Source organism: Dendrobates tinctorius, unplaced genomic scaffold, assembly GCF_039654945.1.
Source record: "Dendrobates tinctorius isolate UK_male_01 unplaced genomic scaffold, ASM3965494v1 ptg000143l, whole genome shotgun sequence".
NCBI lineage: Eukaryota > Metazoa > Chordata > Amphibia > Anura > Dendrobatidae > Dendrobates > Dendrobates tinctorius.
Window position 1 is genome coordinate 19,759,137 of NW_027361810.1, and position 26,753 is coordinate 19,785,889.

A 26,753-nucleotide genomic window follows, 5' to 3' on the forward strand; every position below is an offset into this window, starting at 1 on the left:
GCACTGCACATGAATCCTCCTGGAAACAAACACTTCCAGGAGATTTCTTGTGCATCAAGTGCCGCATTTAGCATTTATAATGGACAAGTATCCAAAAAGTTGGCAAGTATGTTCTTATCTCAGGCAACCTCTACAACAAGGGGTTATTATGGCACAGAAGTTGCTTTCCAATGCCCCATTTCAGTTGCAATTGAACACAATTACATTGATTGACACAGTGCCCTCATTATAGTGCCAAACACAGTGCCCTAACATAGTTCTAGTATAAGGTTTGGCTAAAAAGTATCCTTTCTTTATGACAATATAAGAGAATTCCCCCCTCCCCGGTTTCTCTGGCCTAGAGCACCAAGATAAGACTCGGCCTACAGTTCCGCCCCGGAGCACGTGCCTATCATTAATTAAAACTTTTAAAACTATTTACACAAGAACCACAAGACAGATTTCTTCACTCCAGGTATCATTTTAATCAATGTATGGCAACGTCAACCTGACAATGTCTGTAGTTTACTTAGCAAAATACTGATGACAGGTTTGCTTTAAAGAAGACATTAACCAGATGAAACATCCTGTTAAAAAGGTTCTCTGATCAATGCCATTGTGCACCCAGGACAGTGTGGCATCTAAGGTATTCAGTCAGTTGGCATATATTTTTCTTCGTAATTTTCTAATTGCTCACTACTAAGCCAAAAAAGATCCCTTATTAAAGCAGCACTACAGCTTTTATTTTTTTATTATTAAATCGCTGGCATGGTGTATAAAATCCAAGTCCCTTGCCCCCTCTCCGATACTCACCTTTTGGCATTTTCATCTGTTTTCACTGCCGCTTTGGTTTCCTGTAGTTTGTGACCTGCCGGCCGCTCTGGTGTTTCGTAGAGCTGCGCGGAGGTCACTAATCAATGTACATCTTTGAGAACCTCGTTCTGACTCAGAGTGGCCTTGAAAAAACGGTGAAATCGCCGAAGGGTGATTGTATCACTGGGGACAGGGTACTTATGTTTACAGCACCGCTGGAGTGGTGCTTTAAAGTACCACTATTGGTGTCTTTAACCCCTTCACGACAGGGCCACTTTCCTTTTTGCGTTTTCATTTTTTCTTCCCCTTTTCCCAAAAGCCATAACTTAACTATTTTTCTGTCCACACAGACAAATTAGGGCTTGATTTTTTTTGTGGGACAAGTTGTCCTTTTGAAGGATTCCATTCATTTTACCACATAATGTGCTGGAAAACAGGAAAAAAAATTCCAAGTGGGGAAAAATTGTGCAAAAAAAAAAAAAATGCAATTCTGACATGGTCTTTGGGGAATTATTTTTATGGTGTACATTTTGTGATAAAAATTACCTCGAAATATGATTCTGCTTATCATTACAAGTATGGCAATACCAAACATGTCCAGTTTTGTTATTATTTTTGTGGTGAAAAAAAATCAGAAGCTTGGAAAAAAAATAAAAAATTTGGGTGGGGTGTTGTGCCATCATTTTCCGAGAAGCGTAACATTTTTATTTTTTATTCGATGGACCTGTGTGATGGCTTATTTTTTGCAGGGTGAGGCAGTGTTTTTATTTATACCATGTTTTGATAGATGTGACATTTTGATCACTTGTCACAGCATTTTTTTGTGGTATTAACGAAAAAAATATAATTTTGGCGTGCTTGAATTTTTTCCATTACCAGTATTTACCGATCTGGTTACGGTAATTATTTTTTATATTTTGATAGATCAGACTTTTCTGAATGCTGCGATACCACATAAGGTATCTGTATTTTTTTTTAACATCTTTAATAGGGGAAAAAGTGGGTGATTTTAACTTTTGTGTTTTTATTTTTTTTCATAAATTTTTTTTACTTTTCACTGTTCTTTTTAGTCCCCTTAGGGGACTTTAAGCTGTGATCGTCTGATCGCTTGTGCTACATACAACAACACCACAGCATCGCTGTATATAACAGAAATCACGGTCTCATTTGAATCTCGGCCACGGGCAGTGTTTCAAGGGAGCTCCGTATTGACAGCCATGGAAATCTTTAACAGACCTCCATCTGTCATAGCAACCCATCTCTAACACACGATCACGTCACGGGCGCATGGAATGATGCGCCCCCTGCTGGCACATGTTAAATGCCACTGTCGAGATTGGTAGCAGCTCCGCTCCACCCATGATTCTAAGGTTATGTTCCCACTATGAGATTTTGGTTCGTTTTTGATGTTGCTGAATTTCTGCACTATTATTTAAATTTTGTTATTTGTGTTTTTCTATTGTTTTTTTGGGTGTGTTTTTTTAACATGCATCTTTTTCACATTTTTGACGCTGCATATTTTGTCTCTATTTCTTGTGTCATGCTGTAAGTAAAGTCGCGGAAATGCATAAAACACATTTTAGTTTTTTCACCTGTGGATTTTCCGCAGCTAAAGTAAGTCTATGGGGAAATTCTGCACAGAAAACTCAGCATACCTGCAAGAAAAACTGACATGCTGCGAATTTGAAAAATGCTCCGCTGGGGAGTTTACGCAGCATAAATAAGAATCTCAGTGGGCAGGACATTTCTAGAAATCCCATCCACTTTGCTGGAAATGTTTTTGACGCAGGGAAAACACGCAGGGTCAAAAATGATATATATGCTCACCATGGGAATGTAGCCTTAGGCCGGGGTCACACTGGCGAGGAATACGGCCGAGTGAGAGGCGCTAAAAGCACGCATTAGACACAGACCAATGATTCTCTATGGGGTCCCTCGCACCAGCCGTATATTTCTCATCCGTATTCTACAGTCCGTGCAAATCGCAGCATGCTGCGATTGTCAGCGTACTACGCCCGTAGTACGCCAATGCAAGTCTATGGGTGCGCAAAAAATACGGATTACACACGGACCACACATGTGACTTGCGAGAAATACGCACCCGGTGTCTTTTAGCAAAGCCGGCAATTTAGTGCGCTATACAGTAAATTCACACTGACAGTTTTAATAAAGAAACGAAAGAATAGATATATACACACAGAATATATATATATATATATATATATATATATATGCATTCTATGTGTCTATATCTATTCTTTGGTTTCTGTTAGAAACCCTGTCATAGGGCTCCATTATATGTCCATTTTGCAAGCCTGCGAGAAAATCTCGCCATACGGATGCCATACGGATTACATACGGATGCTGACATGCGCAAAATACGCGACCGCACCTTGATTACGGATGACATACGGAGCACTATTTAGGGGTCATTCATCCGTATTACGCATGTAAAATACTGACCGTATTTTGCGTCGGTTAGTGTGACCCCGGCCTTAGAAGCAGGGTTCTGGCTGTAACATACAGCCATTACCTGTTGAGTATGGGGCAGGCTCACCCCGTGAGCCCGCTTCATACACCCACTACTGACTTGCGCCGTACAAGCATGAATCATGTCGTGAAGTAGTTAAAAGGTGACAACGATAATGGAACAAGACACTGGGACACATGGTTTACCCAACTGGGAATATGGCATTGCCTTGGTGACGCTGGCACACAAGAATGTTACTCCAAAAGCAGGACGCTCTTTATGGTCACTTAGGTACCCAAGCTTTGCGCTTTCAATAACATATGTAATTAGCAATTTGTGAAGAATGTGTATACAGAGGCAATCTAGGACACCATGATGGCTGGCACAAAGTTATTCCATGCCGGGAGCGGAAGGTTCATTAGTTTTGCAATTGGATTGAAAAAAAGCAGCTGACTGCCCAGAAAAATACAATTAAAGTGTAACCATCATTTTAATTTTATTTCATAAATCAAAGGAACACATGAAAATAAGCAACTTTCTAATATATCATATCATAGAAATCTGCTTTATTCCACCAGGACTGATAATTCATTCTCAAAATTCTCAATTCTAGGGTAAAATCTGTCGTCAGTGACTACAGATTATCTCATTACTGAGATAGGAGGTGTCAGTTGGCGCTCATAAAGTACTATGGGAAGGAGGGAAGAGGAGATATATGCAGAGTTCTTGCCTCTACCCCTCCTCACTCTTCTACAGCAGTTAGCAGCAACTTACTGTGCACTTTGTCATGATGCAAGTAAAGGCAGCTTTTCTACTGCAGCATTGGAGGAGCACAGGGACACGGACACTGGCTGGATTCAGCAATCTGTCCAGCTTCCGAGCAGCATGCTCCTTGTCTTGGTAATTGGCCACTCTGAGATCGCTGGGTGGCTGGTAAAAAAAAAAAAATATATAAAAAATCTCTCTGTTCTTGAGAATAGACTATTAAAGCATGCAAAAAGTTAAAAAAAATGTTTAAAAATATTAAAAAAGTATAAGAAATGTTAGGTGCTGCGGAATATGTAGGCACTATAGAAATAAAATAAGTTACCCCCCTTTCTCCCCATATCAAAATAAAACAATAAAAAATATATATATATTTGGTATTTCTGCATTCAGAATTGCCCGATCTATCAATATAAAAAAAAAAAATAATCCGATTGCTAAAAGGCATAACGAGAAAAAATTCAAAATGCCAGAATGAAATTTTATTGGTCGCCACTACATTGCATTCAAATGCAATCACGGGTGATCAGAAGACCATATCTACACCATAATGGCATTAATAAAAACAACAGCTTGGCACGCAAAAGTAAGCCCTAACCCAGCCCCAGATCCAAAAAAAATGGAGACGCTACAAGTATCTGAAAAGGGCGACTTTTTTAACAAAATTTGGAAAAAAAAAATTTCACAACTTAAATAAAAAATAACCTACAGATGTTTGGTGTCTATGAACTCATAATGACCTGGAGAATCATGATGTCAGGTCAATGTTAGCGTTTAGTGAACATGGTACAAAAAACTAAAAAAACTGTGGAATTGCACTTTTTTTGCAATTTCACCACACTTGTAATTTTTTTCCCCATTTTTCAGTACATGATATGTTAATACCAATGGTGTTGTTCAAAAGTACAACTTATTCCATAAAAAACAAGCCCTCACATGGCCATATTGACCAAAAAATAAAAAAGTTATGGCTCTGGGAAGAAGGGGAGCAATATACAGAAACTCAAAAACTGAAATACCCCTGGTCGTTAAGGGGTTAAACACAATAAACACCTTTGCTTGTAATTTTTGTTGTTTTTTTTCCTTCCAAAATATGTTTTGCAACTTTATAAATGTAGTCTTCACATGAAAAAAAAAATTGACATCATTTTGCTGCTGCAAAATGTCTCTACGTCCATTTTCTAGCTGAGGGATCTGAAAAAATGTTACAAATCCATCAGAGCTCCTGTACCTGGTTCTGATTGCTCGCTCTGTTCTCCCTCTCCCTACATTCAGTGTTAGGCCGGGGTCACACTAACCGACGCAAAATACGGTCCGTAGTTTACATGTGTAATGCGGATGAATAAATAGTGCTCCGTATGTCATCCGTAAGCAAGGTGTGGTTGCGTATTTTGCGCATGTCTGCATCCGTATGTAATCCGTATGGCATCCGTATGGCGAGATTTTCTCGCTGACTTGCAAAATGGACATATAATGGAGCCCTATGACAGGGTTTCTAACAGAAACCAAAGAATAGATATAGACACATAGAATGCATATTATATATATATATATATATATATATATATATATACACACACACACACAAGTCATTGAGACAAACATATATATATATATTTACATTTCACAGAGTTCTTCATAGCAGAATAGCCACTAATTAAATTGCCGGCTTCTATCAAATCATTCCCCAACCCGACATGAAATGACACATGGTTTACATTCAGTAAAGCATTTCATTCCATGTTTTTTAATATGTCCCTGACTAATAATTAGATGAGGGTTTGTGTGCAAAATTTGGGCGTTGTAGTTGTTATTTTAAGGGGTTAATTCGTTTTTAAAAAATGTGTGGACTTCCCATTGACCTGTAGCGGTGGCGAATGGGTTAATCTAACAAAGGGTTAATGTCACCTAATAATTGAATGGTGACATTAACCCTTTGTTAGATTAACCCACTCGCCACCACTATAGGGCAATGGGAAGCCCACGCATGTGTGGTCCGTGTGTAATGCATATTTTTAGCGCACCCATAGACTTTCATTGGCGTACTACAGGCGTAGTACGCTGACAATCGCAGCATGCTGCGATTGGCATGGGCCGTAGAATACGGACGACAAATATACGGCTGTTGGGAGCTGCCCCATAGAGAATCATTGGTCCGTGTGTAATGCGTGCTTTTAACACCTCTCACTCGTCCATATTCCTCTCTAGTGTGACCCCGACCTTACAGATAGCAGAGGGAAGGGAAAGTTTTCCATTATATAGTCAGGGGAAAAAACATCCATAGCGACAGGGAAGACAAAGACAACAACCCATAGAAAAAGCACATAAAAGAGGAAATAGGTTACTGATATATGAGGTAATGAACACAGCTCATGCATCTGAAAATGAATAATGAAATGAAGACTAAAACATTTTGCAATTTTATTATATAAAGGTAACTACTAGCATATGTCAATTAATTTTCTTCCATGTTGTAGGTATTGAAAGGTTCTTCCAAATAAAACAAGTTATCACAAACCCATAGAATAGGGGGTAAATTGCTGATTGCTCGGGGTCCATCCACTGGGACCCACAGTGATTCCAAGAATGGGGCTTTGGAAGCATGTGAACAGGCACTGTAGCCAAATCTTGACTGAAGTGAAGATGCACATACTCAACCTTCCCTCCATTCATTGTCAACTGCCGGAGGAAACCAAGATCAAGGCTCTGGTATTTCCAGCAGACAATGAATAGAGTGGGAGTCGTGCATGCTAGATTCTTGGAGTTTCAGTTCCCCAATATTGGGATTGCTGAAGGTTCCTGTGATCAGCAAGTTATCCCCTATCCTATAGATAAGAAATAACTAGTTATTCTGGGAATAATGTTTTAAGGAATGCATAAATTTGTGCGGCATAACATTGCAGTTGAATACCCCATTCTGGAAGAGCAATATGCACAATTGTCAAGGAGGGCTGTGCCATGCCCATCTCTTTTACAGTGCAAGACCAGTACCCCATAACTGTCTCTTTTACAGTACCAGACCAGTATCCATAACGTCTCTTTTACAGTGGAAGACCAGTACTGCATAACTGTCTCTTTTACAGTGCCAGACCTTTACCCCATAACTGTCTCTTTTACAGTACCAGACCAGTACCCCCATAACTGTCTCTTTTACAGTGCCAGACCAGTACCCCATAACTGTCTCTTTTACAGTGCCAGGCCAATACCCCATATCAGTGCTAGCTGCAGCATTCTCAGATCGGTGTCAAGCACAGTAGCCATAAAGTTTTTGCATTACTTTCCCTACATCCTCATCAGTCAGCATTGCTGATATAGTTTCCACCAATGCGACACTAAAATATTTAATCTGTACTGTAAAGTTGTGGCCTGCAAACCAAGACTCCAACTATTGCATAACTATGTAGTACTGGCAGGTACGCAGGATGCAGTCACGAGACGGGAGACGGGATGAACTGAAGATGTAACTTTTATATATATATAGATGCCTTTAGGGCTATCTTGAGCAACCTAACAAGCTAACAATAGTTATCCTCGCAGGGAATGAAACAAGAATACACCAGTAACGCGAACACGACTAACCCGGCAAAGACCGTTAACTATAGGGCCGCGGTTTGGCCGACTACGGGTCCAGGGTTCTTAACTACAACGTGTCACTTATCCTCTCTGGCATCCGTAGCATGGTGGTCGGCGATGCTTCGGATTCTCAGCCGATTGGCCAAGCCGACGAGGATCTGGGGGATGCCTAGGGCGTTCCTACGCCCAGGCCGGGTGGGGGCTCAGCAGGCCCCTGGGGAGTTCCTCTGCGTAGCACCTCCCGTCGGAGGCGATATGGTGTAGCCTGAGGACTGGGAGGTGTAGACCACAGCCACAGGCCGGGGACGGGCCGCGGCGGCCTCCAGTGGTGGCGAACAAGCCACTGCCGTGAGAGCCGTGGGCTGGAGTGGAGCGACAGGACCCGCGGGCGGCAGCAGACAGTCTGCAGCCATGGGCTGAAGTGAAGCATCGGTAACTGTGGGCGGTAACGGGCAGGCCGCAACCCCGGACTGGAGTGGGGCGGCAGTGGCCACAGGTAGCAGCAGACAGGCTGCAGCCGCGGGCTGTAGTCGGGCGGTGGCGGCCGTGGGCAGCAGCGGACAGGCCGCTAGGAGGGTGGCTGGATGGCCGGCGTCTCCCTTCTGCCTGCGGTGAGTCTCCCTGCAGTCTCTGGTCGTTGCTTTCCCCGCTCCCCTCTGGCTCTGGCTTTTGCTCTGGCTCTCTGGCGCTTCTTGGCTTCCTTCCTCCTTCTCTCCTGCTCTGCTGACTCACCATTCCTGGCGTCCTCAGTTCCTTTTATACTGGCTCCTCCCCCAACCTTTCTGGAACTCTCTGTGTACCGTCCTTTATTTCTGTCACCCGGAAACAGTTTCCCTAGGAACCTTGGTGACAGCCCCCTTGGTTCTGGCCCGGGCACACAGCGGGGACAGCTCCTCCTACAACTACAACTCTCAGCATTATGGGTGATGTAGTTTATCTGCTGGTGAACCACAAGTCGCAGACGACTGCTATGTTAGTTCTTCCAAACCTCCTTTTGTTACAAATGATGGCACAATGAATCAACAGTAGAATGTTCACAAAGGGTAAGGTCACCGTTATATGGGGTCTGTAGTAAGAGTGAGAACACGACGAATAGGAGACCTGAACAGTTTAATGACTGAAAGAGAAACGATTTATATAATGAGACAGATATAGACGTATTTGTGGTGGGAAAGGTATCGTGACAAAGAGTGAAACTCTGCATGCAGCGAGGCAGACATAAAGGTACAGTAACTCCACCTAAACCACAATAATAAGTCCTAATGAAGGTTGATGAGCACGGTGCAATATAACAATATAAAGCCTCTGTCACCGTCATCCATTGTTGCATCCATTGTATGCATGTACAGATGTAACAGACCAGCTTAACGTATATTCCAATATGTTTTCTGTGGTTGCAAAAGAGATAAAACTTTTTTACTATTTAATATTTTACAAAAAAGACACAATCCCTTATCTCTGTTACATCTGCATTAATTGACGCCAATATTGGTAATGCAGTTTACATACATTTGAAGGGTTATAATTCCAGACTTCTCACTTCCTCATCCGTGGTCTAAGGCACTACTGATGTGGTCTTGGGTCTGCTGTGTGCTAGGCCGTTACGGTGCATGCTTCTTATGCTACTTAATAGGACCATGCATAAGACCTGTCAAGTGTCCGACCAACACCACATCAGTAAGTAGCACCTGTCACCTCCCATTGTGGAAAGTGAAATATACAGGATAATCAATCTTATCAAAGGAGCCAATTTGGGGAAGTTACAATCAGCCAGACAACGTAGTATTGCAAGCTGGCCATTACATGAGGATATGGATAGAAGTTATCCATACCATATACATTTTTTAAGAATATCAACATAGTGGTGTGAAAGGCCCTAGATGTGCACTAGAGATGCACAATAAAACTTTGTAGCACATAGAAGATTGCATTTAAAAATTGATGTGCTGATGTGTTTCCAAAGGATATTGGATAATATTAAGGGGCACGTTCCAGAGGTACTGACTCTCATTGTACAGATACAGCACATTTAGAGACTCTTATAGGTAATGCTTCCATCTAGAAGAAAGAAAACTATGTCTCCAGTTCTAGAAACATCTCACCCATAAGAGAGCCTTTATTTTGACTCCAGATTTGCGCCAACCGAGTTACACATCTGTTGGCCGCTGTCTCAGTGTAGAATAGAACACCGGTTTACTGAGAGTTTTGGATGTAGCTCTCTATTTCCATGAATTCTGTTTTTTGAGATCCAACTGGAACAGGGAGCCTTAAAATTAGGGCTTCTGAAGTGAGAATACTGCTTCTTTCGTGCCTTTACTGCACTCATCCAATCTCTATGCCATACATTTTAATTAGTTCCCGGTAATAACCCAAATGTCATGATCCAGGAAGGGATTTCGCTTTGACCCGTCCTGGTTATACTATGGGTTAATTGTGCTGCCTCTCTCTGGCAGCAGGAGGCTATTTAGTGCTCACTGGACCTGGGTCCGGTGTCAGTTATACTCCTGCCCTCGGCTGAGTTAAGTGACCTCTTGTATACGTGTGCCTTGTGCCTGATATCTTGCTTGCTTGTGTGGTTTTGATTTGGTTCTGTCCCTGTTACGAGTTCTGCCTGACCCTCTTGTACTGCGCTACCTCTCGTGTATGACTCTCTGCTTGTGACCCGACTCCTCTCTGCTCGTCCCCTTGGTACCACGTCGCCCTCTTGTGTATGACCTTTGGCTCTGTCTGACTACCCGTCTGTTTGTCCCTCCTGTGCCTCGTTTGCCCGTACTGCTGTGATCTCTGTTTTGCCTGACTCTGAGTTGTTGTATGGTGTCCTGTCCTATCTGAATACAGGACGCTAAGCCCCGCCCCCTTGCAGTCACATGACCATATGTCCCGTGCAAGCTTACTCATTTTCAGTGTCCGCAGGTCCTATGCCTCTTTACCTTCCAGCGCTGACTGGACCCTGACACTATTAGCTTGAAGCACGCATGGTCACCTCTGCTGCCCCGCTCCCCAGGTAACTTTCAGCACTGCTTCTGTACTCAGGACACGCGCACTGGCTCTATGAGCAAGTGCAGTGCGGTGTCTCTGACACCAAATATACAAATATTGATTTTTTTTAAGAGTCATATTATTTAATTGCTATTATTATATCTGGGTTTTTTTTATCTAAAGGAACCACCGCAATCCCCACAAGAGAAACCACCAACTTTACGAAATGCGGGTGCTGTACAGATGAGGATCAAAAGTGCCAATTCACAACATGAACGGCTGAGCCAGAGCAAATCTATGGTCCTTATTGATCCCTCAGAAGCCACAAAGCCGGTAAGAGCGCACATTGTTACTAATATACAGTATTCCAATATGTTGAGTTTGTGAAAAAAAAGAATACATGTTATACAAGGTGCACCACATAATGTCCCCAACAGTGACTTTTTGAGTGTTGGCAAACTTGAACTGGACTGCGCATCTTAGTCCAACCAGAAGACACTAGTGTTGAGCGCTTGTCCCCCAGCTGTACTGACCATGTTCAGGTCTACTTTTAATAACTGTACATGTTAAACTATAATCAAGGACTCCCAGTTTTCTCCATAGGTCCACAAGTTGTAGAGCCCATTGTGAGAATTTGCTTAGCACAGAATCTTATTCTTCTGACACTAAATCTTTACATGTCATGAGTCTTTTGCAGAAGAAATAAGCCAACTAGAAAAATGCACTCATAGTATTAGACTGAATAGTCTTTGTGAGGACCTCAGACACCAGGTGAAGAGTCTACTTCATTTAGTTCAGAGTTTCTGCAATGGTAATTGTAATTAATTTATTAGATCTGCTCTTCGGCCTAATATACAATTCGTAGCAGGGCCCCGTCATTAACTCATCATTCATCTTCTTCTGTGGCACAAATGGATATTTTAACCACTCCCAAGCTACAGAACCAAAATGTGAATGCAACATCACTATCCTTTATGACTCATTTAGTACTATCATGTAAGAGGGAGGTAAGCCTTACAGCAATATGTTTTGCCAATGTGAATATGTCCCTGCTTTTAGATTATCCTATGTATATAGTTTATGGTGTTAATATTACCCGTTACCCCCGGATGACTCTGATGTGGCATAAACAAGGAAGAGGTGACATAAGGGAGCTGATAGCAGGAAGTTTCAGCAGTGTGTGGCTGAAGCCATGTACAGAACCAGGTTGTAGTGATCCTGTGTCGCTCAGTAAAGAGACTGCCAGCGTCAGTGCGCGGACTCCAATAAGTGAAAGTCAGAGAAATGGATAAGAATAGGACCTGCTCTGAGTCTCACAGATCGGAATCATGGATCCATTTTTAAAAGTCATGTGTGTATGGAACTATGAAACACTATGGGTCAGTGTGCTGTACAAGAAAAAAAATAGACAGCACATGGATGAGTGTATGCAGCTTTACTGCCAGTGACCCTACCTGGGGTTCCTGCCATCTTCTTTTGATGGGGGGCATTAGATGACAGCTACATTACATCTGACCTGGAAGAGACTGAATCTAGCTTCCTCTTACAGTTCAGAATGAAACATGTCCATTGCAGCCAAAATAAGAGGAACTACCAGCGCCAGTACTGAGCAGGGTTGCCAGCTTGACTTTTTAATTTTTCTGTGCTGCTTATCAAAAAATTAGGGGCAGACTATACTTTTTACAGACACATTGGAAAACCATTAAAAAAATCATTAAGGGATACAATTCTACATCCCCAAATTCTGATATTAAGACATCAGCTGCATTCAATGCAAATTGTAAAATAATCTAGTAAAGTGTCTTCCGTTTCAAAAAAATCATATATACATTTTTACCGTCACAGCAAAGAATTGCTCTAATTTTACAGACAATCCTGGAATTTCTGGACAGTTGGCAATCTTGCTACTGAGAAGTGTTGGGGGTCTGTATGTGTTTTTTTTTTTTTTTCAGAACCACCAAGGGTTCAATTTTAAAACAGTTTTCAGTATTGAACAACTTCGTCAAACACAACAGTCCAAGGCTCTGAATATAGAAAAATGTTCGAAAATTTCCATTTTATGCTGGTTGTCGTTCAAGAATACATTATTGGTTGCACGGACTTTGAGTCCGCCATTGTTCATTCCCGCCATTGTTCATTCCCATTTTCTAGGTGTTGCTCTATTATTGACAGCAATAGTTGACCGGGACAAATACCTTTCAAAAAGTTGAAAAGTTAAGTATATTTAATGAAGCCAAACATATTTTATTGCCTGTGTTTAACAAAAGGCACCCGGCTGCCGTTGTTTTTTGACAAGCATGAAAACATCACAGCGTGAGGCTGCAAAAAGGAATTATGTCGAGAAATTACAAGTGATCCATTTCGCAATGAATTATCCACCTCAATAGCCTGCAGAACTCAGCTACCAATTAACACCTACTTTATTACATGTTGGGATATACTTAATAACTTTCATGTGTTTCTGCACTATTACCTTGACGGATGCCTCTTGTACAATTAGGCATAATTGGTATATCAATATGCAAAAGTTAAAAAGATTAACCCTCTTAAAACTAATGAGCATTTCTGTATCCAGCTGCTAAATGAGACAAAATTAGCATTTTTCACTTTTGGATAGGATTTTATCATGCAGTTTTTCATTGTTGACATTACCTTGTTATATAAGCTCAGGTTTTTTTTTTGGCAAACTTTTCAGGATAATTAGAGGTAAATGAGTTGGAAGCTGCAAAAAAAATTGAAAAAAAAGTTATTTGCAACTAAGGAGTAGGGCAAAAAGGTTGTCTGCATCCCCGTGGTACTTGCGACATTACAGGAGATGGGACCGCCATGGAGTCCTGCCAGTTGCATTGGAAGAGCCGAACAGAAAGAAACTTGACGTGTTATTGCTGTATCGGATGGCAGATGTAATGCATATACTGTTTAATCATTTTTGGCAAATGCACAATGTATTTTTCTATACAAATAGTCTGAGGTGGATTGCAGCAACAAGCATTAATATGGTACCACGCTGATTCCTAGCATAGATCAAAGATTGATGGGCGGCTGCTCCGGTTTTAGGAGAACCCCCTGGTGTTGGCAGAGCTGTCACAGCGATTACTGAGAACAGGATTAGGACAGTTGATGGCCTCGACAGTATGGCATAAATGTCATATAGTAATTCTAAATGAGTATTAGGATTGCCGTCATAATTATTTATAAGAGCCATTTTCTGCATTGCGGCATTGAGGAGATACATCACTAAACAGGCTCAATCGCCGCAAAACACATTTAGATACATTTACAACAGATTTTCTTTTTCTGTCTTTTTTTTTTTTCTTGGTGAATTATAGACTATGAAATAATTTTCAACATTTTTAGAAGAACTATAGTTAAGGGGAACGTGCAATATTTCTGGGGCTCTCATCTCCCATCAGTCTGAATTGATGGTAGTAGATCTATAGGGGATTTTGCCCCCTCCGGCAGAGGAGCAGTGCACAAATGCTATAGGATGTCATATGGCTCAGTGATCACTTGTTGATCTGTTTTATAGCTCGCTGCCTAAAGAACAAGACAAAGATTTTATATGGCATGGCGGCTCAGTGGTTAGCATTGTTGCTTTGCAGCGCTGCGGTCCTGGGGTCATATCCCACCATGGATAACATCTGCAAGGAGTTTGTATGTTCTCCCCATGTTTGTTTGGATTTTCTCTGGGTTCTCCAGTTTCCTCCCACACTGCAAAGACATACTGATAGGAATGTAAATTGTGAGCCCCAATGGGGACAGCGATGATGTCATCTCTAAAGCGCTGCGGAATATGATGGCGTTATATGAGTAAGCGCAATAAATAATGCTTATTAGTTATTTCCAATACAGCTTGTAAGCACTTTACTAAAGCTGTCCAGGATCTCTGGAGTGCACGGTTAGCTCCTGCTCCAGGCCAGCTTCCGCGCCATCGTGCTTACAGTGCACAGTTTGGTCCAGCTTTGCACCAATCCCTCTGGTCTGAGTAATCAATCATACAGGAGAGCCTGTGCCCAAGCAATCAGGATGGGCAGCGATGTGTTCCTAAATAGACATGGGACCAACCTTTTCATTTTCTAACATAACAATAAAACCCCAGGAACATAGGCGATTCCCTTAAAGAATCTTATTGATATTACCAGCATTTAATGGCTATTATGGATCTTGTATCTGTGGGGATTTGACTTTCAATAGGAGTTTATGGCAGAAGCTAACAATACACCTTTATTCAAACATGAGCATTTGACATTTACTCAAAATCCAAATGTGTATTACCATAGTTAATCAGTTTGGAAAACCCATTTTCATGTACCCTATGAAAGAATGGTGTCCTCTGTTCAGGATTTTCATCTCTTGTATCCATTTTACAACCAGGACAAAGCTTCTCCCACTCTGAAGCACCCTTTCTATCCTACATTACACTAACAAACTATAGTTATGAACATGCAGTGTGTAATTCCTACCTTCACCTCTGGGAGTGCTGCTGGGAAATTCAAAACTTACTGTGAGTTTTCTCACAGATTATAACTTGAGATGAGAGACTTTGCCTTTTTTCTGGTCAAGTAAGGTTTCATGAAACCCGACTATCGCAAAAGTCGGGTCGAAGGAAATCGGCCGATTATCGTGAAAAGTCAAAGGCCGACTGAAACACGAAACCCAATGAAAGTCAAAGGGGAAGCAAAGTCGGCAGGGAGTGGAGGCCAGGAAACACACCTACAGTGCACTTTTGAATGCCAAAAACATCAATTCTGATTACTGAAGCTTTTCAATCTTAATTTACTTCATAATACTAGTTACACACTGAAAAATGGGGGTTATTTGGCTAAATTTGTGGGGGGGTAGGGCTGGCTCAAGGTTTTCATGTGCCCTGGGCCAAAGAGCGCCCCTTTAACACATACCACAACTCATGATGCTCCGATACCCCAGAGAAATAGCGGCATAGTACAATGAAAAATACTTCACTTTTTACATCATATGACTGATATCCATTTTTAATAGGTCCAAAAACGGACAGTATATTACTCCATACAGTATTATGGCCACCACATAGTGCGCTATACATATCTTTCTCCATACAGAATCATTGGTCCCATATAATGTTTGAAACAGTATATGATGAGCTCCACATAATGCTACAGTATATGTTGGTCCCCATGGATGAAGCTGCACTGTCTTATAGGCCCAAATAATGCTCCAAACATAATGGGCCCCATTTCTAAGGCTCTAGTGTATAATGGGCCCTGTAAATGCTGCTCCAGTGTCTGATGTCCACCTTTGGAATGCTCCAGTGTACGGTGGGCCCCATATATCATTCTGCAGAGTATAGTGCTCCCCAAAAATTGCTGTCCCAACATTGAAAACAATTAAATAAGTCTCCTTGCTAGGGAATCCATGTACTTGTCTGGACTCCTCGTCGTCCCCATCGTCCATCTCACTGCACTTGGCTGTTTAGGCAGAGGGCGTACAGACGTGATGTCATTGCGCTCTCTGATCAGACTATCACTGTCAGGAAAAGCGGAAGACGTCATGGCGGTGGAGCAGGGAGAGGTAAGTATTTCAACTTTGCAAGTGCTGTGATCCTGATCAAGCAGGGGGGCCCACTCGTTGGCGACGGCAGTGGCACAGGGCCCCTCTAATAGTACGGCGGTGTGTCTGACGGCGGGTGGGCCCGGCAGAGACACTTTTGCGTACTATGAGGGGCCCTGTGCCAGTGCCGTCACCCATGAGTATGCCCCCCACCAGCTCAAGGAACCTGCACTTTCATCTGCATCTTCCTCTTTGTCACCGTGTAAGGTGGTATAGTATGCGGGAAGGAGAACCTGAGTTTCCTCTGGGTCAGATTCTGGCTGTGTAGAGTGTGAGGGGAATGTAGTAGTCTGGGTCAATGTACCAGCAGAATCATCTAGCAGTGGCTGGGCATCAGTGCACTTGTGGTGTCCCCAGAAGTACGGTCGCCACAGTGGCATTACCTTCCTCCTAGGGAGTGTGATGTCATGCTTGGGAGCAACGAAGGATCTCTCTAGCAGTTAAACCAACACACAACACATTTCCCACTCCACGCCAGCAGGGAGACCTCTGAACATGACTGCTGAGGAGCTGCTCTCTGTGGTCGGGAAGAGGTAAGTTAGGCCATTCTGTGCAGGGAAGGGGAAGTGTGTGGATGTGAGAAGGGGAGCTGGAGGATGAGCAGAGTTAAGGCTCACTCCTAGCTGGAGCGCATGGTCCGGATTCCGGTCTCCGAGTTTGTAGGGACACTGACGCTCCTGCAGCAGAATCCGGAGGAAGTAGCAGCTGTAAATGCTCTGTACCCAACTGAGGCTCGGAGGCCCCAGCATCGACGTGTGTGAGCCAGAAGGAAAAGGCTATGGCTGCCAGCCATACGAGAAAGTCCCAAAAGAGAGTCAACAGGAGGAACTTCATTGAACTCAGCACTGCGAGTACCTCAGATAAGCGCTAGAACGGAGGCCACACTACCTATCTGCAGAGAGAGAAATCCAAATTGGCTTCCAGGCTGACCAGCTCCTTCTCCATCTGTACTCTGGGTCCTCGGCAGCACCTACCAAGTACAGGTAAAGGAACTGCACGACTGTGTCTGCCATCTTTCTCCTGCGCCTGGTGCCCGGCTCTGCTACATCCTGCACTGCACATCATCTCCCAACTCTTTCATCTGCCCTGCGACTACGGCCCTACTTGTGCAGGTCTTCTACATCTTAGCTGCACCACAACATCTGTCCCACAGAAGCGATACTGCAGAGCTGGTCAATCTAATCAGAAACCAGAGGTGGCGTCACGTATCATTCACCTATAAACGTAATTCACCCCATTGCATGGATGCCCAGGGCCACGGAACGGGTCACCACCACCGTGACACATCCCTGTGAGACACTGGCCCGGTACCGATTAACCCCACTGCCCTGGCTGGCCACCCACACTCCATGTCAGATTCATCTTGGACTGGGGAATTCACGATTTGACTTGATAACCCAGGCATGGTATGATAGAAAGAGCTACATGGACTAATGTGAAGTGTGGCCTGCTGCCTCATTCAGTTTGGGTGGGGGTGCAGGACACAAGGAAAGGGGTTCTTCCTGACCAGGAGCCAGCACTTGACCACTCAGTGCTTGCATTTTTTGAAACTTCAGAAGAGGCGGGCATATTTGATGGAGTCTGTTTCGGCAATGTAAGCCAAAACCAGTTCCTCATGCTCCGCCTTTAAAAGCGGTTAACCTACTCCCAGAAAGGGTATCATTCCAGGCATTCCGGAGCCAGACCATGACACAGGCTTAACACCTCCTGCCTTAGCTGATATTGTGCTTTTGCCACTACCAGCAGATGCACCACCACCATCATCACCAGCTGGCCCCCCGTGCCCACGTCCACTTCCACCAAACTTAAAAATTTTGCACAAAATAGACACAAAATAACATCAGATATATGGCACTGTATCAGAAATGTACAGCTCTATTCAGTCAAAGGATAATTGTCAATCTCCACATCTATTCCATCAGTCACACACAGACGCTCACAGGCTCAGTATGGATTAGACAAGAATATAAAAAGTAGACAAAGTGTACAGTATCATCAGATAGCAGGTATATATAGCATAGTTTAAACATTAACAATGTACGTCTATATATCAGGAGTTGTGTTGAGCCACCACGCTAGTGTTTTGGTTCGTCACACAGGAGGCAAGTTCGTCGAATGTTCGTCGAACCCCATTGAAAACAATGGCAGGAAAACACATACAAACACATAGAAAACAATTACAAAACACCTTAAAAGGTGTCCCAAAGCAGAGAAAATGCTCAGAGGACAAAAATTACATATGGAAAAGGGCAACTACATTTAGAAAAGAGGTGGAGGAGTAAAAGGAGGAGGTGGAGGAGACACAGATATAGGCTTGTCATTCCTTTATGAAGTCAAGAAAGGCTGGAATAAAAATGTAAAATACCAACCAAAAAAAAAAATTCGGAAATTGCACACGATCATATATCGTCGGACTTCCCACCAATAAATTATGCCAACTGGTGATTGGGCGGCGTTATTCCCACGAACCTCCAAACAGCATCCATGAAGGCAAAGTGTTTGCTTTCCGGGGGCAGTATGATTGCAAAGCTGAACCTTAAAGGAATGTCCAAAAGGGCACCACCAGGAGTGAAGCCTGCGGCTTAATTGGACTCCACCTGGGAAACCACAACCATGCCACCTCAAGAAAAGATGCACACATTGAAAGCTTTGTCGATTGTGTGTGTGGTGTGGTATGTCCGTTTGTAGTTGTGCTAGCAATTTGTCAGCTTTATTCCATTAACGAACGAGACTCCGGCATGCCCCCGCGGTACGCGTCAAGCTTACTAGAGGGATACGCGAGGCTCTGGCACTATCATGGTCTATCATGGCGTTACATGTCCGGGGCTGCATGCGCGCTACACTGAAAGGACTAGCTTTTGTCGCCTACAGGTGCAGATAACCAGCAGAACACCGTTAGTGATGGGGATCTGTGATTCCAATTATTCCCCACGAACAATGATTTCCCAGTAAGTGCAGGTCAACCGCAATTCCTGAATTAGGCCTAACCGGCATTCCTGAAAAAATGCAAAAAATTACGTGTCCAAACCACAGTTGCTGTAGCTTGCTTAACAGCTCGGCAGCCGTTCTCAGGCCCAGTATGGATTCGACAAGATTCTAGAAAGTTGATAAAGGGTACAGTTTCACCGGGTAACACGTATATATGTAGCATAGTTTACACATTAAAAACCTATGTCTATATATCAGGAGGCAGGCTCAGACGGTCTCAGGTCCAGTATGGATTAGACGTGATTGGACAAAGGTGAGAAAGGGTACCGTATCACTGGATAACAGGTATGTATAGCATAGTTTACACATTAAAAACGTAGGTCTATATAACAGGAGGCAGGCTCAGACGGTCTCAGGTCCAGTATGGATTAGACGTGATTGGACAAAGGTGAGAAAGGGTACCGTATCATTGGATAACAGATATGTATAGCATAGTTTACACATTAAAAACCTATGTCTATATAACAGGAGGCAGGCTCAGACGGTCTCAGGTCCTGTATGGATTAGACGTGATTGGACAAAGGTGAGAAAGGGTAACGTATCACCGGATTACAGGTATGTATAGCATAGTTTACACATTAAAAACCTATGTCTATAGATCAGGAGGCAGGCTCAAACGGTCTCAGGCCCAGTATAGATTTGACCAGCTTGTACAAAGTTGAGAAAGGGTACATTATCACTGGATAGCAGGTACATATAGCATAGTTTAAATATTTAAAATCTCCATGTTCTCAGTATGGATTAGACAACAATCTAAAAAGTAGAAAAAAGGAAATGTATTTGAAGCGTACACCAGTATACACTTTTGGTGGCATTTTTAAATCTTCATATATATTTCTGTCTCAGTAAGACAGTCCAGACTCTCCGCAATAGGAAATGAGATGCATACAATTACTGACATAAATTCTAGTGATTGCAGAAATCTAGGAATTCCTATTCACGGGATAAACTTCCGTCACAATTCTCAGAGGCGATGTAGACCCTCAATTAATTAGTGTGTGGAGATAGCGAAAACCTTTCTTTGTGAAGAAAGTGTTGCTGTATCGCAGTACCGTTGATCCCATCGCCATTACTCATATCCATATAATTTTGATCACAGGGAGAGATGTAAACATGGTGCTCACTGCCTATCATGCTCTGTCACGTAACTTTGGAGTGCAAAAGACAGAAGCCACAGGCTGTAGGCGATTCATTTGGATTGGCATGAGAGGGCACATTTAAAAATGTGTGCTTTTATGTCACATGTCTGTGGGTAGGAAAACTGTGAAAGCTAATAAGAAACCACCACTGCATCTCATTGTGAGTTGACATCCATAAGAAATGGAAGCCATTGATCATCTGAAGCTTGATCCCGGCCAGCGGGACAGGGCATAGCTACGTCTTAACCATCATCTTCTATCAGTTCACCAAATTTGTAGTGGCAGTCCCAGTGAAGGATTTGACAGCCCAGACTACACAGTGGAGGAGCAGGGAGAGGTAAACATTGCAAATGCTGGGGCCCTGCCCAAGCAAGGGGGCCCACTCGTGGGCGTCGGTACTGGCGCTGGGCCCCTCATAGTATGGCGGTGTGTCTGATGGCGGGTGTGCACCCCCACCATCAGAGACACTTGATTGCACTATGAGGGACCCTATGCCAGTGCCCGCACCCAAGAGTCGGCCCACCCACCTGTCCAGGGCAACGGCACTCGCACGGTTGCGTGCGCTAGGTGGTGACCCCAGCCATGGGGGGGAGGAGGCAGCCCAGTTAGGGAGGTTTACAAAATGGCATATGTTGATGTGGGACATTCACCTGCTGATAAAGGTGAAATTGGTCAAGTTCCAGGAAGAGGCGGACCAAAGAAAGCCATTTTTCTGTCAACCTATGTGTCATCAGGGTAAGGTGTGACTAAATCCTTGGAAACCCATGAATGGTTCATTTTAATGAAGGTTAGATCATCTACATTTTGGGTCGACAGACAGGTCCTTTTTTCTGTCAGGATTGATCCAGCAGCACTGAAGACTCTTTCCGATAGCACACTTGCAGCTGGGCAAGCGAGCTCCTGTAAGGCATATTGTGCCAATTCAGGCCAGGTGTCCAGTTTAGCTGCCCAATAGTCAAATGGGAATGACCTGTGAGGGAGAACATCGATATGGGAGGAAAAGTAGTTTGTAACCATAGTTGACAAGTGCTGTCTCCTGTCACTTTCAATTGATGCAGTATTACCAGTCGTGTGAGCGGGACTTGAAAAATCAGTCCACAACATGGTCATGAAACCCTTGTCTCCAATGCCACTTCTGATGTGTGCACCACCAAGAACTCTTCCAAGTTGCCCCCGGCCCCTACGGCTCGTGTGAGAACCATCACCACTGCTGTGTGCTGGGAATGCCTCAACCAATCGGTTTACCAGAGTTGCTTGTTTGTTAGCCAATATTAGGTCAAGGTTCTCCTGTGGCATGATGTTTTGGAATTTGCCTTTATAGTGTGGATCCAGGATGCTGGGCAACCAGTAGTCATCATCGTTCATCATTTTGGCAATGCGGGGGTCCCTTTTTAGGATCTGCAAGGCAAATGTTCCCGGTATCAATGATGCACTGCGAGTGCTGGGTGGAGGAGCACTTTCTGGCAAATCCACATCCCTCCAGTCACGCACAAACCCAGTACCAGACCTTGCCTCGCCAACATTTTCTCTTGTCCCACGAGAAGCATCCTCCCCTAAATAATCATCCCCATCATCATCCTTCTCCTCCTCTTATTCCTCCACCTTGTCCACGACAGTTCCCTGAACAGACAATGGCTGACTGTCATCAAGGCTTCCCTCCTCCTCTTCCTCATCATCCTCGGCTGCAGACGCCTGCTCCTTGATGTGCGTCAAACTTTGCATGAGCAGACGCATAAGTGGGATACTCATGCTTATGATGGCGTCGTCTGCCCTTACCAGCCGTGTGCATTCCTCAAAACATTGAAGGACTTTACAGAGGTGTTTCAGCTTCGACCACTGCACACTTGTCAACTCCATGTCTGCCCTCAAAATGCCTGCCCATGTATCCTCCCTCAAATGCATTACGGCCTGCCTCTGTTCGCACAGCCGCTCAATCATGTGCAGGGTGGAGTTCCACCTTGTTGCAACGTCGATAATTAGGCAGTGCTTGGGAAGGTGGCGCAATCGCTGCAGCTTCTGCATGCGACAGGAGTGTACCGGCGACCGGCGGATGTGCGAGCACAGTCTTCGAACCTTATGGAGCAGGCCTGTTAACTCCAGATAGTTAGTGAGGAAGCACTGCACCACCAGGTTCAAGGTGTGAGCCAAGCAAGGTATGTGTCTGAGTTTTGAAAGGGCTATGGCTGCCACAAAATTCCGGCCGTTATCACTAATTACCTTGCCTGCCTCAAGATGTAGACTGCCCAGCCATGACTCAGTTTGTCACTGAAAGTAGTCGGCCAGTACCTCCGCCGTGTGTCTGTCGCCCAAATACATCATCTGCAACACAGCCTGCTGACGCTTTCCACTAGCTGATCGATAGTGAGACACATCATGTGCACCACTGTCAGCTGTGAATGCAGTGCTCGTGCGACTGTGCTCTGTGGACGAGCTTTCGCTTCTGGAGGAGGAGGAGGGTCGAACGCCTACAGCCAACTGTTTCCTATACCGTGGGCTAGGCAGCACTGTGCCATCACAGCTGTCCCCTGTGAACCCTGCATCCACCACATTAACCCAGTGCGCAGTGATGGACACGTAATGGCCCTGGCCATGCCTACTGGACCATGCATCAGTTGTGAGGTGCACTTTTCCACTCACTGATTGCTTGAGTGCATGGACAATGCGGTCTTTCACATGATGGTGGAGGGCTGGGATGGCTTTGCGAGAAAAGAAGTGGCGACTGGGTAGATCATAGCGTGGTACTGCGTAGGCCATGAGTTCGCGGAAAGCTGCGCTTTCAACCAACCGATAGGGCATCATCTCTAACGAGATTAGTTTGTCAATGTGGGCGTTCAAACCCAGTGTACGCAGATGAGAGGATGAGTACTTTCTTGTCCTACTCATAGTCTCTGGTAGGGTGAGCTGGACCTGAAACCTGCATATGGTGGAACTAGCGGTGGACATGGCGGACTGAGAGAGGGTTGATGATGGTGATGGAGTTGGTGTTCTTTCTGATGGCCTAGATTCAGTCTTTCATTGCAATAACAGTGTGATTCCCTGACTGATCTGCCCTTGCGACGACAACTCAACATTTGCTGGTGGTGGTGTGCTAACCGGTGGACTTACAGTGGGGGAAACAATGTAGCGTTGCTGACTACCTTCTTTGGGAACAGTAGCACATGTGGTACGTGAGTTTTGGTAATCCGTCCACGCTTGCAAGTGCATGGTGGTTAAATGTCTTAGCATGCAACTGGTATTCAAATTTCTCCGATTTTTCTCTCGGCTAAAGGTCTTTGCGCACTTCTTACAGATAACCTTTGCCTGATCATTAGGATTTTGTTCAAAAAAGTGCCACACTGCACTCTTCCTACTATGGAAGACATTTTGAGGCCTTGCACGCTGTGCTATTTTGACCGTCTGGCCAAGCTCTCCTGCAACTCTTTTGGTTTTTGTAACCCGTTTTTGAACTGCTCTGGGCCTGCCAGATAACAGCTGTTGCGATGTCGATGCCCGCTGCGGATGCTCCTCCACCTCTTCTGAGCTATTGGCAGCGGCACCCTCTACCCCCAATGGATGCCAATCTGGGTCAACAACTGGGTCATCCATCACCTCCTCTTCAATGTCATGTGCACCTTCCTCTGTGTCACCGTGTATGGTGGTATAGTATGCGGGAAGGGGCACCTGAGTTTCATCAGGGTCAGATTCTGGCTCAGTACACTGCGAGGACAATGTAGTGCTCTGAGTGAATGTACCAGCAGAATCATCTATCAGTGGCTGTGCATCAGTGCACTCCATGTCAGATTCATCTTGGACTGGGTAATTCACGATTTGACTTGATAATCCAGGCATGGTATGTGAAAACAGCTCCATGGAGTAATCTGTAGTGTGGCCTGCCGCATCCTTCAATTTTGGTTGGGGTGAAGGACACAAGGAAAGGTGTGGTTCATGAACATGAGCCTCTAATGATGACTCAGTGCTTTTATTTTTTAAAACTTCAGAAGAGGAGGCTATAGAGCTGGAGGCTGAGTTAGCAATGTAAGCCAAAACTTGTTCTTGAAGCTCCGGCTTTAAAAGCGGTTTACCTACTCCCAGAAAAGGGAGCCTTCGAGGCCTTGTGGAGCCAGATGATGACGCAGGCTCAGCACCTCCTGCATTAGGTGCTATTTTGCTTTTGCCACTACCAGCAGATCGACCACCAACACCAACACTATCATTACCAGCTGCCAACCCCCGCCCTCTTCCACACTTCCTCATTTTTGGAAAAAATGTACCCAAAAATCCACCAACTATATGGTACTGTAAAACAAGGTACAAGGAGTATATAGTAGTGGGGAGAATTGGAATCTCTCTAGACTTCAGGACACAGTTGGATTCTGTCAGGCCCTGTTTATTTTACACCGCAATGTGACAGGCAGATTATGGATGGTGTAAGAAAGGTGGATAGAGGACTGTGGAGAATTGGAATCTCTCTAGACTTCAGGACACGGTTGGATTCTGTCAGGCCCTGTTTATTTTACACCGCAATGTGACAGGAAGATTCTGGATGGTGTAATAAATGTGGATAGAGGACTGTGGAGAATTGGAATCTCTCTAGACTTCAGGACACAGTTGGATTCTGTCAGGCCCTTTTTATTTTACACCGCAATGTGACAGGCAGATTCTGGATGGTGTAAGAAAGGTGTATAGAGGACTGTGGAGAATTGGAATCTCTCTAGACTTCAGGACAAAGTTGGATTCTGTCAGACCCTGTTTATTTTACAACGCAATGTGACAGGCAGATTATGGATGGTGTAAGAAAGGTGGATAGAGGACTGTGGAGAATTGGAATCTCTGTAGACTTCAGGACACAGTTGGATTCTGTTAGGCCCTGTTTATTTTACACCGCAATGTGACAGGAAGATTCTGGATGGTGTAATAAAGGTGGATAGAGGACTGTGGAGAATTGGAATCTCTCTACACTTCAGGACACAGTTGGATTCTGTCAGGCCCTGTGTCTATAACACCGCAATGTGACCGGCAGAAATTGCCTAGTGTATGACAAAATACAAGGTGTATATAGAATTGGGCAGAATTGGAATCTCCCTAGAGTGTAGGTCTGTAAGAACGGACAAACTCCTCGGCTTTTCCTTACAGAGTCACACAGCTTCAATTTGGCCGTGATAACAGCCGTCACACTGTACTGAGAGAGGAGCATGCACGTACACCGCTGTACTGTGTATGTAAAATTGTCAAGCTCTGTGTTTTTGTATACGGACTGACACACGCTGTCTCTCTCTAGTTTTGAATGTAATCAAACAGCAAATATACTAAACTGTTTGAAAAACGGACAAAACTATAAGGTGTAGTTCTGTAAGAACGGACAAACTCCTCGGCTTTTCCTTACAGAGTCACACACTTAGCTTCAATTTGGCCGTGATAACAGCCGTTACACGGTACTGAGAGAGGAGCGTGCACGTACACCGCTGTACTGTGTATGTAAAATTGTCAAGCTCTGTGTTTTTGTATACGGACTGACACACGCCGTCTCTCTCTAGTTTTGAATGTAATCAAACAGCAAATATACTAAACTGTTTGAAAAACGGGCAAAACTATAAGGTGTAGTTCTGTAAGAACGGACAAACTCCTCGGCTTTTCCTTACAGAGTCACACACTTAGCTTCAATTTGGCCATGATAACAGCCGTTACACGGTACTGAGAGAGGAGCGTGCACGTACACCGCTGTAAGGTGTATGTATAATTGTCAAGCTCCATGTTTTTGTATACGGACTGACACACGCTGTCTCTCTCTAGTTTTGAAAGTAATCAAACAGCAAATATACTAAACTGTTTGAAAAACGGACAAAACTATAAGGTGTAGGCCTGTAAGAATGGACAAACTCCTCGGCTTTTCCTTACAGAGTCACACACTTAGATAGCTTCAATTTGTCCGTGATAACAGCCATTACACGGTACTGTGTGAGGAGCGTACACCGCTGTACGGTGTGTGAAAAAATGAACGCTCACTACCTCACCAGGACAAAACAATACAATTTGGATTGCTTTTAAAAAAGCAGTTTGAACGCCAGTGTGCACACAGCAATGCAGCTAGCCTTAAAAGGCAGGCTAATCACCACCAGCGCTGCTGCACAAAAGCAAAAATCTTCACCTTTCACTGCACTTGGCGAAAGTCGGCGACTTTTGAATTTTTTCAACCCGTTTCGCTCAACTCTAATTATAACTAATAGTTGGAGGTCTGAACAAAGGAATACTTTGTCAATGGCTTTTGATCAAGGAATCCTTCCAAATTAAGAATGTGTTACACATCTGCATCGGCTCAGCAGGGCTTCATCACCTTCCCCTATGGCTGCTGCTCTCTGCTGTGCTCCATGCCTGGTTTTGCAAGTGGCCCAACTTGCTCTCATGTCATTTTCTGCTTAGGCATGTATAAAGCCCACTAAAACACACCTGTGTGTCTTGGTAATAAGAGACTCTTGATTCTGTTT

General features: G+C 44.0%; 1 protein-coding gene across 1 annotated transcript in view; it reads left to right on the forward strand.

Annotated features, from left to right (window-relative positions):
• Positions 1-26,753, forward strand: part of ARHGAP15 (Rho GTPase activating protein 15) — an 830,524-nt gene that overhangs the window by 17,047 nt on the left and 786,724 nt on the right. Inside the window, exon 3 of the mRNA XM_073545572.1 lies at positions 10,763-10,912. Coding sequence (XP_073401673.1) covers positions 10,763-10,912 — 150 coding nt within the window. The remainder of the gene's footprint in view (positions 1-10,762; positions 10,913-26,753) is intronic.